The sequence below is a fragment of the Lactuca saligna genome, chromosome 2, assembly GCF_052625555.1.
Source record: "Lactuca saligna cultivar CGN05327 chromosome 2, ASM5262555v1, whole genome shotgun sequence".
NCBI lineage: Eukaryota > Viridiplantae > Streptophyta > Magnoliopsida > Asterales > Asteraceae > Lactuca > Lactuca saligna.
Window position 1 is genome coordinate 138,378,097 of NC_136418.1, and position 16,787 is coordinate 138,394,883.

Consider the following 16,787-nt stretch of genomic DNA (forward strand, 5'->3'; position numbering starts at 1 on the left):
CTTCACTGGTCAAACAGGTAATTTCGTTTACAAATTGACACTCATATGTTTTATAGTGCATTGTAACGAAATTTTAAACCACCTGCGAAGCCATGCAAAAAGAATCCCTTCGATACTTCTCAACAAGTATTCGATTGTAATTCACGGGAAACCACACAAGTTGTTGATCATCTCTCTTGATGATTAGCGAAGCAATCTTTGCCCGGGATTTATCTGCTTTTATGTTGAAATTATGTTTTTAACATCATAGATCCATATTTTTCTTATTTTGCTTCTTATCTTTTTCCTTGGCACACTGCACTCATGAAATCCTTAAGGTTCTGAGTATAACCAACTCAGGCTGATGATTTCGAAATTCTGGCATATGACTTTGTTTTTTAACCTAAAAGTGAAAGAACCTAACCTCCATTCTGAAGGTTTCTAATGGTTCTCATTCTCTTAGGGCAAGTTACCAAGCTGTATGAAGTGATGTTTTGTATTCTGATCCGGGTTTCAAGGAAAAGTGATGATCACTTTAACAGGTGTGGCTATTTTATCGGCTAATTGGTACGATTTTCAAGGAGACACATTAGCAGTAATTAATGCTAAAACCGCTTCAAATTCAAATTCTAGGTTAGCTATATAAAGGGTTTATGGGGTACATTCCAAGTTTACGCTTTCTGACTATCCCTAAATCATAAGAACACTTTGTCTTTTTCATTATTCTTTAAACCCTAATCATGGATGCTCCTAACACCATTGTTGATCCATCCCAAACTACTGATGACATCTCTTCGCAACCATTGATGAAGATCCAAAATACAAACTTTTAGGTTCAAAGTGATGTTTCTGTGTATCCTGAAGAGTTGCAGATTTTGGTAGTTGCTCTTCAAAACTCTGTTTTATCAAAGGCGATGTTCAATGCTTTTGTTGTATCGGTTTCATGGTTATCTCTTGCTGGATCAACTACAACATACAGAAAAATATTGGATACCATTATGTTTTCTCTTGTGAATGAGAAGAAAATTCGCTTATCAAAGAAGAATTTTGCTCAGATTCTGGGAATCCCCAATGTTGCTCCTTTTTACAAGGTAACCAATGAGCAAACTCTTTACATGTTTAATGAAATAGGTTACCAGCCACATCTTACCAAAATAAGTGATTTTAAGAAGTCTGGATTGCCATGCTTATGAAAATTTTTCTTTGGAATTTACTCTTCGATGTCTCACTGGACGAACTATGGGTTTAGACAAGAGAAGGTTGGAGGTGTATGTGATGGTCGTAGGGTTGTATTATGATTTGCAGGTGTATTATGTGACTCATTTATGGAATGAATTTGTTAAAAGTGTTGGGAACACTAATGTTGTGGATGGAATTTCTTATGCTCGCTACTGGAGCATCATTTTGCAGTTTGCTTATGAGAAGGAGGGGATCAATGTTCCTCAAGAAGAAGACACTGCATCATTTTCACTATTTCACTTTCCTAAAATAGTTGAGGATGATGTGGATGTTTTTACCATGGTTGCTCACATTCCTGATGTGATGTTTCACAAAATTAATCCTGCTCATCCGGTGTTGGTTCAATATTTGAAAACAATTAATACAGATGTTGAAACTGGAGTATTGTTATCTCCTTCGAAGACGAAGACGAAGAAAGGTTCAAAGAAGAATGTCGAGAGTTCTTCTAGATCATCACCTCATAAAGTTGTCAAGAAATCTAAGAATCACGAACACAGTGAGCCACCTCCAATTGTTGCTAAGAAACCAGAAGTAACTTAAGCTGAGGCTACAACTTTACCATCCAAGTCTGGTGTTTTCAAGAAATTGAAAAAAAAGGCACGTCAATTATCTCCTACTTACAAAGTTAAACCTCAAGTTACTCAAAAAGGGGTTATTTTTAGAGAAGTTCAAGAACCAGTTTCTCCTGCATCAAAGAAACGAAGGGCAGAAGATATGGCCAAACATCTTTCGAAAAAGCAAAAGACGAAACTTCGAAAGTTGGTTATTAATGATGAATTCTATAGAAGACGAAGTGATTCCAGATTCACCTGTGCCAAACTCTCCAATGAGATCAAATGTCGAAACTTCTATTCATGTTATAATATACGTTGTTTCTTCAAAAGTTTCTACACCGGTGCAGATTGTTCTTACTCCACCTCCAGTGTCAACTATTGAAACTTCCCGTGATCAAGGTACTTCTCATCTTGTTGTTTCTTCTACCTTCGATACTTCCACAATAGATACTTCCACTTCATTGCCTCCATTTGTTTATACTCCAATTGTTGCCCACTCACCCACATTCGACAATGTTCTCAAACAACCCATTACATCATTATTTTCCTCCCAATCCACCGATCCACTTGTTACTCACGAAGAAGAACAAACCCCATATGATGATGAAGAGAATGAGTTTGATGGAACATTTGCTGACATTCAGTTTGATATGGAAGAGGAGAATATTCCAGATAATATGATTCTTACAAGGAAACAATTCAAAATCGTCAATCGAAAGCTTAAATCACTTTTACAAATTCAAGCTGATGGATGAGGTAAACATTTGGTATCCAGTTTGGAGGTTGATATGTTGTTAAAACGTCAAGAAAATCATCTTCATGATGCCATTCAAGATGCTGATCGGAACAATGAAAAAAGGGTGAAGGCACAGTTATCGGCTTTTACTTCTGACCTAAAAGAGTTGAAGGCTGTGGCGAAGGAGAGACATATCTTGTTTATTCAAGATGTCACGAAAGTTCGTGAATATGTCAATTTAAAAGTTCAAGAAATCAGGAAGGATATGAGCAAAGAGATTGCAGTTGTACAACAAGATTATGCTTCTCTTAATCAGAAAGTTGATATCATAGCTGATGTTGTTACAAAGTTTGTTAAATTGTATGAAGCACTTGGCCCGAAGGTCGAGCAGATGTCTGCGGATGAAGTTAAATTTTTTTTGAATATCAATCAATTGTTAGTTGAATTGAAAGGGTTGGTGCTCAAATCGAGTTTGGGGTAATCTGCGTTGATCACTTCAGAGCTTCTTACACAGAAGTTTTCTGTTCTCGAATCCACTATTCAAAAGCAGTTAGATCCTTTGTCGAAATTGCATACTGTTCTGTCAACAAATGCCCCACCTGTTTCAACTAGGGTGCAAGGGGAGAGAGGATTGGTGTTGGCAAGGGTTCGTTGTTTGGAACTGGTGGTAGTTCGTCGAAGACAAATGATGAAGATGCAAAAGTAGTGGGAAAGGTTTCTTCGACTCAAATTCCTATTTCTTCAATATCTACTTCAACAATTTCGACATCCACAACAACAACTACAAGGCCTATAACAAAAGGTATAGTTATTGGTGGTTCATTTTCTGGGGGATCAAGTTCGAAACCACATCCTACTACATAAGAGTTACAGAATAAAGGGAAGGGTGTTTTACAAGAACCTATAGTTGAAGAAAAGAAGGCTGCTGCAAAACGTGAAATGGAGAAACAAAGACAAATATAAAGCATACGTCAACTCAGAGAAAGTAATCCCCCTGGGATGAACAAAGGAGATCCTGCTAAGTATTTTAACTATGAATACATCGAAGCCATGGTTCTATCTGGTGAGATGCATTCTTTTAGCAAGATTCCTAAAAAGAGTTATGATATTGAAAACAATAATATTAATCAGTTAAATTTTTCCATAAATCTGATAACGTTTCGTGATTAGAAATTTAAGCTTGCAAATGAGTTCCTTGATAAGGAGGAGCACAGAAAATTGAAGTATAGATTCCATGAAGTGTTGGGAAGGAATGAAGATTCAGTTTGGTCTTTAGTGAAATTTTTTCGAGTTCTAAACCTTACCAAGGATGTGTTATTCGAAGGAATGTTATAGAAATACAGATATATTGTAGTAAGAGCGAACAATATGGTGTTTGACTTCTTAGTTGTTGATTTCCCATTAATGAAACTATATGATCTTTTAATTGTTGCGAAGATATTGAAGTCAATTGATTATTCGAAGATGCAACAAGTTAACAAGGAAGATTTCATTATAGGTTTCGAACACTTAAGGGTATTCATTGATGGTTACTATGGAGCCCTAGCCAAAACTGATATTGATCTGCCTACAACGTTGGGAAAGAAAGTGTTTGTTCCCAAATCGATGATCAAAAATCAATCTTTTCTTAAAGATTACGAAGATGGGGAGATATGTTTGAAGCCCTTGGGGATTGTGTTCGTGGGAAAGAATAAGAAGGGTACATCAACAAGTTTTGTTTCAAGTAAACAAAATTGAAAGATTCACTTCTTCGAATTACACAAATTTATTGATTCAAATGAACCATTCTGCGAAGAATAATGATCAGGAGAAAGTTGAGATTCAGAAAATAATCAACTGGTACTCTGAGATAAGAAGAGTGTTACACCAAGTTGCTCAACTGCTCACAACCTGATTTCGACACTAATTACAAAGGGGGAGATTGTAGATGTCGAAGTGTGTTGTAATGTGTCGAAAGTATTTGAGTAGTTTCAAATGTTAGTTATCTATTTACAAAGGCACTTGAGTTTCGAATCTGTATTGTAATAGTCCTTTGTATTTTTGTATGCTTTTTATTTCTCCTATAAGTAGGGGTTGATATTTAGAGATAAATAGAACTTTTCACCTTGTATTCTGTCTAAACTCTCTCTGTATTTTGAAAGCATAAATAAGCTGAAACAAGATTATATTTACTCTCACTGTTTATAATTCTTAAACACAATATTTAACAAATAATAAAATGTGGTTTATGAACGCTTAAAAAATGTTTGTGTAACGTGTTAGTGATGGCAGTCGTCAAAGATATTATGGTTGTTAATTATTTTGACCAACATTATTTATGTGGTTTCCAAAACTTACGAATGATCGTTTTTGCTCACACCATGACTTTTTATCCGTTAAGCCCTATCACGTGCCTCATATGTGGTATATTTTGGTCTTTTTAGGTTTGGATCTCTCCAATAATTAGTAATGAAATTTTCATCCATTAACTCGTTTTGCCCCGAATTCGATTGCATCTTCTAGATGTTTAAATAAGCATGCAAATAATCATCATAGCAAGCATTCAAGCATACACGATTGGTTTCACTTCCATCTATGTTTAGTTTTAGTATATGTATTTAGGTTTTGAGTTACACGAGATTTCTATGGTTTTGATTTATATTTTAGACAAAAAAAAATTCAAGTGATAAAAGTATGAAAAACAATGTATTTGATTGATTTAACAACAATACAAGAAACTCGCATTCCAGTGATTCAAATAGTTCTTCCAAAGAATGTTGTTTTTCTCCTCCTCCTCCTCTTGGGTGGTCTATTAGAAAAACGCAGTTGATTGGTAAATATGGTGATGTTTATGAAGATGAAGCGAAATTAAATTCCATTTGGAAGATGATTTCAAATTTGACGTTTAGTAGTTTTGATATTGATTTGTTTGATTTATTTCTTCCGGGAGAAACAAAATTTTCAGGATTTTATTTTTGTAAGTTTATATCTCACAAAATTGATTTGATTAAATCTCACCAAACCAGATTCATGTTTTCTAGGACAACAAAATTTGTATGTTTTTATGTTTATCTATTAAAAATTGACTTCGTCGATTTTTTGATTATCTAACTTTTTTTCTTCTGCAATTTTAAGTTGCTTAAAACAGAGATGATGAAAGAAAGATTTGTTAAATTGTTGACCGAAGAAGATTGCTAAAACAGAGATAATGAAAGAGAGATTTGCTAAACTGTTGAATGATGAAGATATAGGTTTGCAAGTGGTAAAGGCGTTTGCACAACTTTAGCCATTACAACTTGCTTATGGTTTGTGTTCATCACTTTTTGGTTTAATCATCATCCCTAAAAATGATTAAGAAGATTAACGTTTAATGGAAATACTGGATAATTTCATTAACACAAAGTTCTGATACGTTGATCAAGAGATAGTAGCTTTCAGGCTCAATCTCTTTCCGGAAACATCAACACCACCAGGAAAAGTGTGGTTCTCGATGTCAAGTTTCCCTTCTGACGGCCTTTCAAAGGACACCATGAAATAGTTTACTCACAAACTTAAAAATATCAAATTACAGGCACGTGTTGTGGATTAATAGATGAAAAGTCATGATGTGAACAAAAAAATCATTCTCATAAAGTTTTGGAAACCATAAGAATCATGTTCAACAAAAGAATTAACAAAAATTGAGATTGAAACAGATAAACCATTTCCACCATTTATATAATTAATTATGTCTTAATATCACTATATTAATTTTAGTACTATTTTTCATCTTAAACAATATAATAGAAGATACCATGATCTTCATCAAAAGTTATTAAATATTTGTTTTATCAAGAATAACTGTAAATGAGTTGTTATCATCATCACTCATCAGATCTCCACCTGAACAATATTTGATTTGAGGGAACAAAAGTGGCCTTTCACGACTGAAACCATTGTTGAACGCCAAATATCTTTTACCGTTTGTATTTTAGTGCTCTTTTCCCCTAATTTATATCATGTGTATTTTGAAGAGACGTGTGTGAATTCTAGTGCTGTGTAGATAGATATAAATATCGCAGACCTCCGTCTCTACAGATCTGAAAACTCCATTGTTCAAGATTCAAGCAACCTGAACCTCCCCACTAATCTCTTACAATCATTGAAGCTCAATCACTGTGTGTTTCTGTTTGTAAGCCTCGAAAGATCATGGTATTTCAAAACGATGACAAGAATTCAGAAGCAAGTTCATCATCCCATGTGTTGAATCTCCCAAGAGAAACAACCCCACTTCTCAATTCAAAATCCCTACATCAATCCTCCCAATTCAAGACTTTCGCTAATGTTTTCATTGCCATCGTCGGCGCCGGAGTCCTCGGCCTCCCTTACACCTTCAAACGCACTGGATACGCCACCGGAACCCTCACTGTATTCGCCGTCGCGTACTTCACCCAACACTGTATGATGCTGCTCGTCAAAACCCGACGGAAACTCGAATCACTCAACGGATTCTCCAAAATCAATTCCTTCGGAGACCTCGGCTTCGTCGTCGCCGGCCCCATCGGCCGGTCATCCGTAGACATAATGATCGTCCTTTCTCAAGCTGGATTCTGCGTAAGTTACCTAATTTTCGTCTCCAACACCCTGGTTAACATCTTCAATTTCACATCACCATCAAATCCCACAACCCCCAACATTCTAGGGTTATCAGCCAAAACATTTTACATCTGGGCATGTTTTCCCTTCCAATTAGGGTTAAACTCAATTCCAACATTAACCCATTTAGCCCCTCTAAGCATATTCGCAGACGTAGTAGATCTCGGCGCCATGGGTGTGGTTATGGTGGAAGAAGTGATCATCTACCTGAATTCTAGCCCAGTTTTGCAAGCATTTGGTGGGTTTTCTGCGTTCTTTTACGGAATCGGAGTAGCAGTTTACTCTTTCGAAGGGATTGGAATGGTATTACCAATAGAAACAGAGATGGAAAACAAGAACAAGTTTGGTAAAGTATTGGGTATAACAATAGCTTTCATTGCTATAATGTTTGCATCTTTTGGTATATTTGGTTACTTTGCATTTGGTGATGAAACAAAAGACATAATCACTACAAATTTAGGACAAGGGTGGTTAAGCTCTGTGGTTCAATTGGGTCTTTGTTTGAATCTGTTCTTCACTTTTCCCATAATGATGAACCCTGTTTATGAAGTTTTCGAGAGGATGTTTTGTGAAGGGATGTATAGTTTATGGGTGAGATGGGTTACTGTTTTAGTGGTGAGTTTAGTGGCTCTTTGTGTGCCTAATTTTGCTGATTTCTTGTCTTTAGTGGGTAGTAGTGTTTGCATAGTGTTAGGGTTTGTGTTGCCTGCTTTGTTTCATTTAATGGTGTATAGAAATGAGTTGGGTTGGATTGGGTGGGTCAAAGATGGAGCTCTTGTTGTTTTTGGTGCACTTTTGGCTATTAGTGGGACATGGAGTTCTTTGTTAGAGATTCTTGGAGCCAAAGCTTAAAGGAGAAAGTTGTCATTTCATCATTAAGTCAACAAAGTAGTTAAAAGATGAGGCGATGGGATTTTTGAATGAAGATCTAAAGGAGCAAGTGAAATGGTGTGTGTGTTTTTGTGGATATGTATGGGGTTATATACATACAATAATGTAACCTTTGGTTTGATCTTGGTTCATGATTGTGAATCTTTTGAGTCATGATTGAGAGATGATACCAATGCAATGCAATGTCATGTTTGAATGATTGGTTGCATGAAGGTAAAGTTTGTATTTTGTTACATTACTTACATATAGCAATTTTATATTATAATGTGTTTGTTGTTCAGGTTCTTTGTTATGGGAAGTGTTTGTTTTGTATTGGCATGTATTCATGCGTGCAATATTTTCATTTTTATGTATTAATTGCAAGTTTTTAAGCAATTTTCTGGTGATATATGTACTTGTGTATTGTTGTTATTACTATGAACTATTGATGTCATTGATTATGATTGTCTATATATGTGTTTTTATCAAGTTAATATCATGTCGTACTTGCTATGGTTCTAATATGCCAAATCAAGAAAAACCAATTTAGATAATGGTGCAAAAAACCTGGTATAGATGAATAATCTAAAGGGTTTTTTCGTAATTTGTTTATGCCCACAATATAGCATACTGCATACCAATGTCATTGCAACATACATATCGTGCATTTAAGTTCTTGTGAGCACATTTATAGCGCTTGAGTCTTAGGCGGTGAATTTGAGAAATAAAGAGAAATCTCCAGAAAAGTTCTAAAATTTTGGATAAGTTTATGATCTAATCTTAAATTAAATTTCATTAATAAAAAAGGACAAAAAACCGGTTATTGTAATCATTTTTATCCATTTTTACTTTTTCACCAGGTTACTGCTGAGGAGGTGAGTGTCAAATGTACATGGATTCGAGAGGGGAGGGGGACTCACACTTGACTTCCCATTCACAAACCGGACAACTTACTATGTGAAGTAGAAGTAATTATTATTTTGTTTTCTTTATATTTTACCATGGTCAGAAACTTATATGGTGAACATTAGCATATTGTGAATTGTGACTATGAGAAAACAAGCACATGTTAACAACTCGCAAGTGCAAACATTAATATGTGATTTAACGGGAACACAAAGTGAAAAGTTGATAGTTAAAAGAACAACATATGGGCAACCCATATTTATCACATTTATGACCACAAAATGCTAAGCACAAATATGACCAAAATGTAAGAAACTAAAAGAAGCATTTAAAAAAGTGGATTCGAGTGGTGGACAAATTAAGTAAGGCCCCATGGAGTTGTATGAAAAGGAACGTTGAAACGCGTTGAAGAAAAATGTGACATTATTTTATGTTTAATATTTTTTAATGGATGTTACTATAAGTGTTCATATTAGGTCATTACAAATTAAACCGTTGATTAATCTTAATATCGAGAAAGGTTTTGATTTTTTTTTTAATTTTTTTTCTTTTTGTTGTCATTTCTTCTCAAATTATTATTATTATTATTATTATTATTAATTCTTTTTTCCAATAATAATGAGAATTAGTTAACATTTATTATTATTATTTTTTTTGAACCGGCAAACAGATAGAGGGTAACCAGACCTGATGGATCAGGAATGTCTAGCGGGTCACCAAGAGGGACACCACTCACCACTAAAGGGAACGAAGAATCGAACTCACGTCAATCCAAGGAAAATCTCTCAAATATGCTCAATCAAGAATCGAACTCTTGACCTCACCCACTCAGGCCTATTGACACATGTTCTAAACTTCGATGACCATTTATGTGAAATTAGTTAATAAGTGAGTATGATACATTTTTCATAATTATATCAAGTACCATTTATGCGAACGGCATTGAAAATGAATCAAATGTCACTAGTTTTTAATTGACAGATGACATTCAAATGAATCAAAATTCATCTTATAAAATAAAATAAATTGAATGGCAATACAAATCATTCAGTAAATTTATCATTCATTAAACTACGATAAGATTTTCATCAAACCAAATACACGTTTAAAACCGTGTATATACAATGGATAGTTTTCACACTAACCATGTATTATTTTTTATGGATGGCTTTCATATATTTTTTGGATGTTATATGTCTGTAAGGCTTACCAAATATTATACTTTCATTTTTTTTTTCATTTGTTAGGTGTTTAGCAATCGTGAAAATTTAATAAAGATGATGCAAAATGTCGAATGGTCTCTTGGGTACATGGTTGTTATTAAAAGAACAAAGCCAAAACTAAGTGGGTATGTGTTGATAGTTATTTTAATGTGTTATCAGGGTGGTGTGTTTAGAGTTATAGAGACATCCACGAGAGATATGTGAACAAAAAAAACAAATTGCTCATTTGAATTGTTTGTTTTTTACTATAAGATTGATGATGTTTGGAGGTTAAAAGTTAAAAATGATCAATATAATCATAGTGTATATGGAGGATCATCCATTTATAACGCAGTTGACCCAAAATGAATCACAAATGGTTGCAAAATTTAGAAAAAACAATGTCCCCCCAATGTAACATTCTATCGATGTTATCAATAGAATAGTCAAAATGATAACGACTTATCTACAATAAAAAACAACTTACAATGTGGAAAACAAAGTTCGAATGGATGAACATGCAAGAGACGAGATTTGTGGGGTTTTTTATTATTTATATTATTGTTATTTATAATATTTTTCAAATAATAATGATATTGAATAATGAATTTATCAAATAATTTAAAGAATATTAATAAAAGAAAATAAAAAGTTCAATTAATAATCAAGAGATACGTATACAATAATCTTTGTTTAATTTATAATATGAACATTCAAGATTTTTTGTAACCCTACTATAGATACAATAGAGTTTTACTGTAGATACAATAAAATACGAGAGAGATGATGGAAAGCGATACTCATTTTTTATTCATCGTACCAATCAAACCAAAAGGAACCGTAGGGAACAAAATATAAACGCCAAATATGTAGGGTTGGCTTAACACTTAGAAACTGAAATTTACGACTTTACCCCCAAACTAAATAAGAAAAATAAAAAGCATAAATATCCACTCCCCCATAAGCTAGATACGGGTATCAATTATCATCCGGCTTGTTCTTCATACTTTCGAAGCTCAACCCTTTCAACCCAACAATTACGATTTTACCCCAAAGCTAAATAAGGAAAAATAAAATGCAGAAATCTTCATACATCATTAAATGGGACTATGAATTAGCAGTGTAGGTAGGCTTATTTTTTTATACATGTCCTACATTATTCAATCCATCAACTTTAATTTACATATGTAATTATCTATCTATACATAGAAACAAAGAATCAATGTGCAAAAAACTAAAATGCCTTCCAAGCATCTACAGAATCTCTTCTTGGTGTTTCACTCTGCAACTGGTTGTTCGATGCAAAAGGATCTGCATCATCAAAAGATGGGAATCCATGATTGGAATCAGCAGTGCTTCGCATGGAATCAAACCTTGCGAATGATTCACGAGGCTGGAATAGCGAATGGCCGAAATCGGAATCAGCAATGCTGTTCATGGAATCAAATCTTGTAAACTTTTGAGGAGGGAAGAATCCCTGATCCACTTCGGAATCCTGTGTCGTGCTACGGAATGAATCGAATCTTGAAAACGAGTCGATTCCGATTCCATTGTCGCGAGTTGTAGTGCTGCTGAAGGAGTCGAATCTAGAGAAGTTATTGAACGAATGATCATCAAACATGGGTGTGCTCGGAACGGAATCTGCAAAAACGGGATTGGAAATGGAATTGCGATGAGGAGAACCGGCGTTACTGTAAGCAGGTGTGCTTGGAATGGAATCAGCAAAAGCTGAAAATGGGGGTTGGTTATGGAACAAATTGTTTCCGGGAGGGGAACCGGAATAGCTATATGCCGGAGTGCTTGGAATGGAATCAAACTTTGGGAGCTCTGTTCTTATGGGATTTAAATCAAATAACGTATTATTCCCATTAACACTCTCTTCTTCCAAATCCTGCAAAAAGCAAATCAGAAAAAATGATCATTTTTGTATAAACAATTAGCAATAAGGAAGCAGATACCTTATGGTTTGTAGCAGTAAAATCCCAACCAGCTTCTGAATCATAATTACTGTCAAATGTAGGCTTGTCTGCCTCAGATTCACTGCATCAGTAAAAACATACAAATATTTAATAAAACTTTATATATAAAAACCACAGTGACACTAATATTACTTCACCTCTTAACAGCATGGGGTGAGATATCTTCAGGTGGGAAATCTTGGAATATCTTAGATTGACTCTGTGTTGACTTAATGCTAGCAGGGCTATCAGGTGGTGATTTTACAATTTTACCCTTATCTTGAAGGTCTGATTCCCTGTCCTTGACTCCTGTGGTTGAAGATGAAGTCTCATTTTGGAAGGCAGACTTGTTTTGAACTGGCAAGGACTTTTGTTTTGGAGGAGCTAAAACATTTTGCACATCAAGTGTGAGATCTTTCACAAATGTAAATCCTGCAAATTCCATAGATTCATCAGAATGTAAAATATAAGGGTATTAAGGTCATTAACCGATTTCGGCTTAGGTTGTATTTGGTTTACCTTCATCTTCAAAGTTATCCCAGTTTTCATCCCAATCAGCTGCTGCTTCTTGAATGCCACCTTGCCAACCTGAATAAATATAAAAAATATATAATTTAACATGAAGACTTTAACAAAATATTAATATATATATATATATATATATATATATATATATATATATATATATATATATATTGGACATGAGATTACCAAAGGGAAGCTCAAGCAACAATGATGGTTTCCCACGCAATCCATACATCTTGCAGCGTTCATTTAGGGTTTTTATTTGTTCCTCAAGATCCGATTGAATGCGATCAGCTAAAACCTAGAAATTGTATTATTACAAATGGTTATGAATTACAAAAAGTTACATAAAAGGTAGCAAAATGCATAAATGATACCTGAATATCATCAGGTTTTCCACCCTGATCTAGCTTCACTATTGCTCGATAAATCTCCATCTTTTTTTCCTAAAGAATACAACTCACATTTAATCTCATCGCCCAAGATTTTATAAAAATGGAGTATTCTTTTTTTTTTTTTTTTAATTTGTAAAAGTAAAACCTGAATGTCACGAAAAGTGGCCTCCTCAATAGTCAATTTAGAAGCTACATCACCAGCCTGTTTGTATTTGTCTTCATATTTCTTTGACAGTGATTCAACCTCTCTCCTATCAGAAATTACCCTTTCTGTAACCTCATTCAATCGATTATCACACCTGCTCTTGTACAAAACCTAACATTGAAGAACAGAAAATAAAGATGATATAACAGTTTTACAAGATTAAAAGTTAAAACACTATGAAAAGAGAGAATTTACAATTTCCTGCATCTTGTTTCTGTAAAACTCGGTCTTTTGTGTAGCTTCAAGTATCTCTTTTTCAAGTTCACCAACCTTTTTATCTGCTTCAGTTGCCTCCTGAAACTTTGAATTCAATGAACTTTGTTCTTCATTACTAAGTTGATCCACTAGATGCTTTTCCAATACAGGAACTTTAGGCTTTTGGTGTTTAGGCTGCAAATCTTTATCTATAGGAACTGGAACTGGATGAGGTGGCCTTGCTGCAGGATGAGTGACCTGTTGTTGGTTGACACCTGGCATAAATAGAACATGATTATATGAATCTTGAATTTGGAAACATGATTAGTATCTATCTACCTGGAAACATGATTGGTGTCCCCTCAAACAGAATGCCAGATGGAAGTGTTTTAGGAAGAGAGTGGCCTTCCCTGTGTCTCTCCATGAGGAAGAGAGCAATACAAAATTCATGCAATGAAAGCATGCTGTCATTGTCTTGATCAGATAAGTCCCATACCTGTTTTAGGATATCTGAAACCCAAGAATAAGTATAAGATGAAGATGAAGATTTGAAGCAAATTGAGAAACTGATAAATGTCAAGTGTCGATAAATTTGTTGAAAGAAAATGATGCAGTGATTACCTCTTGGCAATTCCCAACCCAAGAACAGAGTTCGGGCCTGTTCACCTGTGATTTTTCCATCTCTATCTGTATCAACTTTCACAAAAATCTTGGTGTACTTTTGGACATTGGATTGTGTCATTTTTGGCCATGGTTGAGTAGAAGGAAGGTTTCCACTTCTAACAGGAATTCGCTGATTGTTAGGCTGTAAATGCTGGTTGTGATTATGAACAACATTTGGTTGTTGGGCAATATTGTGGTTCCCCTGAGATGAATCTTTAACTTCTGTAGAAAAAATAGGACCATTTGGTTTGGATGCAACCATGTTTTCCCTTGGTTGTCCATGACTCATGTTAGGAAGTTGTGTCACATGTGGATGTGGCCTCATGTTTTGATTTTGGTGAGATGGATAACCCTGTGGAACTCTATGAGAAGCTGGTGGAGCACTTGCAGGTATCTGTAGTGCAGGTGGAGCTGGATTTGAGCTTGACTGAGGTGCAGGTAAGGCTGCAAGATTGATCTGAGGTGGAGGAATTTTAGCAGAAGCAGGTCCATATAATGCTGCCTTCACTATATCTGAAGTAAGCTCCCTCTTACTTTGTGCAACTGTTACAAGTTTGAGAGCATTGTAAAACTCTGGTCTTCCAAGGTAACCAGTTCGGTTTTGATCAGCATGTGTCCATATCTACAACAAGAACATTGGGTAAATACAGAGAAACGAGCACATTAACCCTAAATTCACATCATACAAATACATATTGACGTAAGAACCACGACGGATGATCGCATAATTTTTACACTCATATATCTTATTATATTATTTATTCAAGTTCAAATGCATTTGGGGTGTTGCAAAAATTAAACACTACTACATGCAGAACTAGCGGTAAAACACAAAGATGGTAACCTGGGCGAGAACCGGCGTAGGTAAACCAGAGGCTTGAAAGAAGGAAACAGCTTCGGCGCCACTAATCCGACCGTCTTGATCCGAATCTGCTCGTTTGAAGTACAATTCGAATTGATCCATATTCGGTGTCCCACCCGCCATTTATTCCACCGACCACCAATCAATTCGGGTCAGAACCAGCGAATTGATATAATCGAATTAGATGATCTAAGAGAAGTGTAAGAATAACCGGCATGAACTAATCGAATTCATTACATGTAGCGAAAAAGATTTGTTTCGGAATTATATGTAGAACATAAGATCTGCAGCGAAGGGTTTAGGGATCGTGGAATCGAGAGGATTGTATCAGAGACTTTTTTGGTCTCGGAGTGAAGAGAGTTGGATCATCGACCGAGAAGGGGCTTGAAGGTAATTAGTCGATTTATGGGATGGAGGCTGCCGCCAGCCGCTGCAACCACCGCGAGTCGGTTTGAGTTTTTGACAAAATAATTAATAAATCTTATATTGTTATAAAATATGATCAAATAACAATATAAATTATAGAGTAAAGAAAGATATGAGAGTAGAGAGAACTTTTATTCCAATACTTGTGATGAATTCATATAGTACCTAATACATATGGCTCACTATTTATACTATCCAAATAAGATGAAAGATGAGCTACAATATGAATGCACATTATGATGGTGTATTATTACATTCATAAAACACATTGAAATGATTATTACTAATGCTAAATAATGATGGAGAGTTATGGGAGAAATGAAGAATCCAATGGTCATTCACAAACTAATATTTCATAACACTCCCCCTTGAATGACGATTGTATCATGCCTCGTTAAAACCTTAATAGGTAAAACCTCATGGGAAAAACCATTTGTTAAGGAAAAAAGAGTACATGATTAATAATAGATATTTGGAACAATTGCCTCGTTAAAAACCTTGCTAAGAAAACCCAGTGGGAAAAACATAGCTAAGGAAAAGAGTACAATGTGTTTCCAGCTCCCCCTGATCATCACATCACTTGATTTCCTTAAAGCGTCACATTCCAATATTTTGTACCATGTTTTCAAATTTGGATGTAGGGAGCGCTTTAGTGAAAAAATCTGCCAAATTCTTACTTGATTGAATTTTTTGGATGTTGATGCCACGCTCTTTTTGAAGATCATGAGTAAAAAAAACTTTAGTGATATATGTTTGGTTCTATCTCCTTTGATAAACCCTTCCTTGAATTGGGCTATACAAGCCGCATTATCTTCATATAGTATGGTTGCAACGTCCCTCATGAATTGCTCCACAAGTGAATAAATAACCTCGAAGATATCGAAGAATGTGTTTGACTCCACTCTAATGTCTTCTTGTTGGGCAAGAAATATATCTTGCTAATAAGTTTACAGCAAAAGATATATCAGGTCTCGTATTATTAGCAAGATACATTAGTGCACCAATAACATTAAGATATGGTACTTCAGGACCAAGAAGTTTTTCATTTTTTTCACAAGACCGAAACGGGTCCTTTTTGACATCTAAATTCCTTACTACCATCGGGGTACTCAATGGATGCGAGTTATCCATATAAAACTTTTTAAGCACCTTTTCTAGATAACTAGATTGATGTACAAAAACTCCATTTTTTGATGTGCTCAATTTGAAGACCTAAACAAAATTTCGTTTTACCAAGATCTTTCATTTCAAAATTTTCTTTCAATCAAGAAGTGGCATTTTCCAATTCTCCAGGAGTTCCAATTATGTTCAAATCATCTACGTAAACAACATTTATCACAAATTCTGATCCGGATCTTTTTATGAATACACATGGGCTTAATGGATCATTTTTATAGCCCACTTTTAAAAGAAATGTACTTAAACAATTGAACCACATACGAGCAGATTGTTTCAATC

The 16,787-nt window shown here is 34.9% G+C and overlaps 2 protein-coding genes across 2 annotated transcripts; one reads left to right on the plus strand and one right to left on the minus strand.

Annotated features, from left to right (window-relative positions):
• Nucleotides 1-6,343: 6,343 nt before the first annotated feature.
• On the plus strand, nucleotides 6,344-8,401 carry LOC145031772 (amino acid transporter AVT3C-like). Its single transcript, XM_078980395.1, has one exon. The coding sequence runs from the start codon at nucleotides 6,676-6,678 to the stop codon at nucleotides 7,972-7,974; it is 1,299 nt and encodes a 432-aa protein (XP_078836521.1). The 5' UTR covers nucleotides 6,344-6,675; the 3' UTR covers nucleotides 7,975-8,401.
• A 2,756-nt stretch (nucleotides 8,402-11,157) lies between these two features.
• Nucleotides 11,158-15,351, minus strand: LOC145031774 (uncharacterized). The gene is made up of 11 exons (XM_078980396.1): nucleotides 14,886-15,351; nucleotides 14,000-14,663; nucleotides 13,718-13,888; nucleotides 13,379-13,653; nucleotides 13,124-13,294; nucleotides 12,961-13,029; nucleotides 12,770-12,884; nucleotides 12,578-12,646; nucleotides 12,217-12,490; nucleotides 12,059-12,140; nucleotides 11,158-11,991 (listed from the first exon to the last, which is right to left on the minus strand). Exons 1-11 carry the CDS (start codon nucleotides 15,024-15,026, stop codon nucleotides 11,335-11,337), a joined length of 2,688 nt encoding a protein of 895 aa, XP_078836522.1. The 5' UTR covers nucleotides 15,027-15,351; the 3' UTR covers nucleotides 11,158-11,334.
• Nucleotides 15,352-16,787: the final 1,436 nt, after the last annotated feature.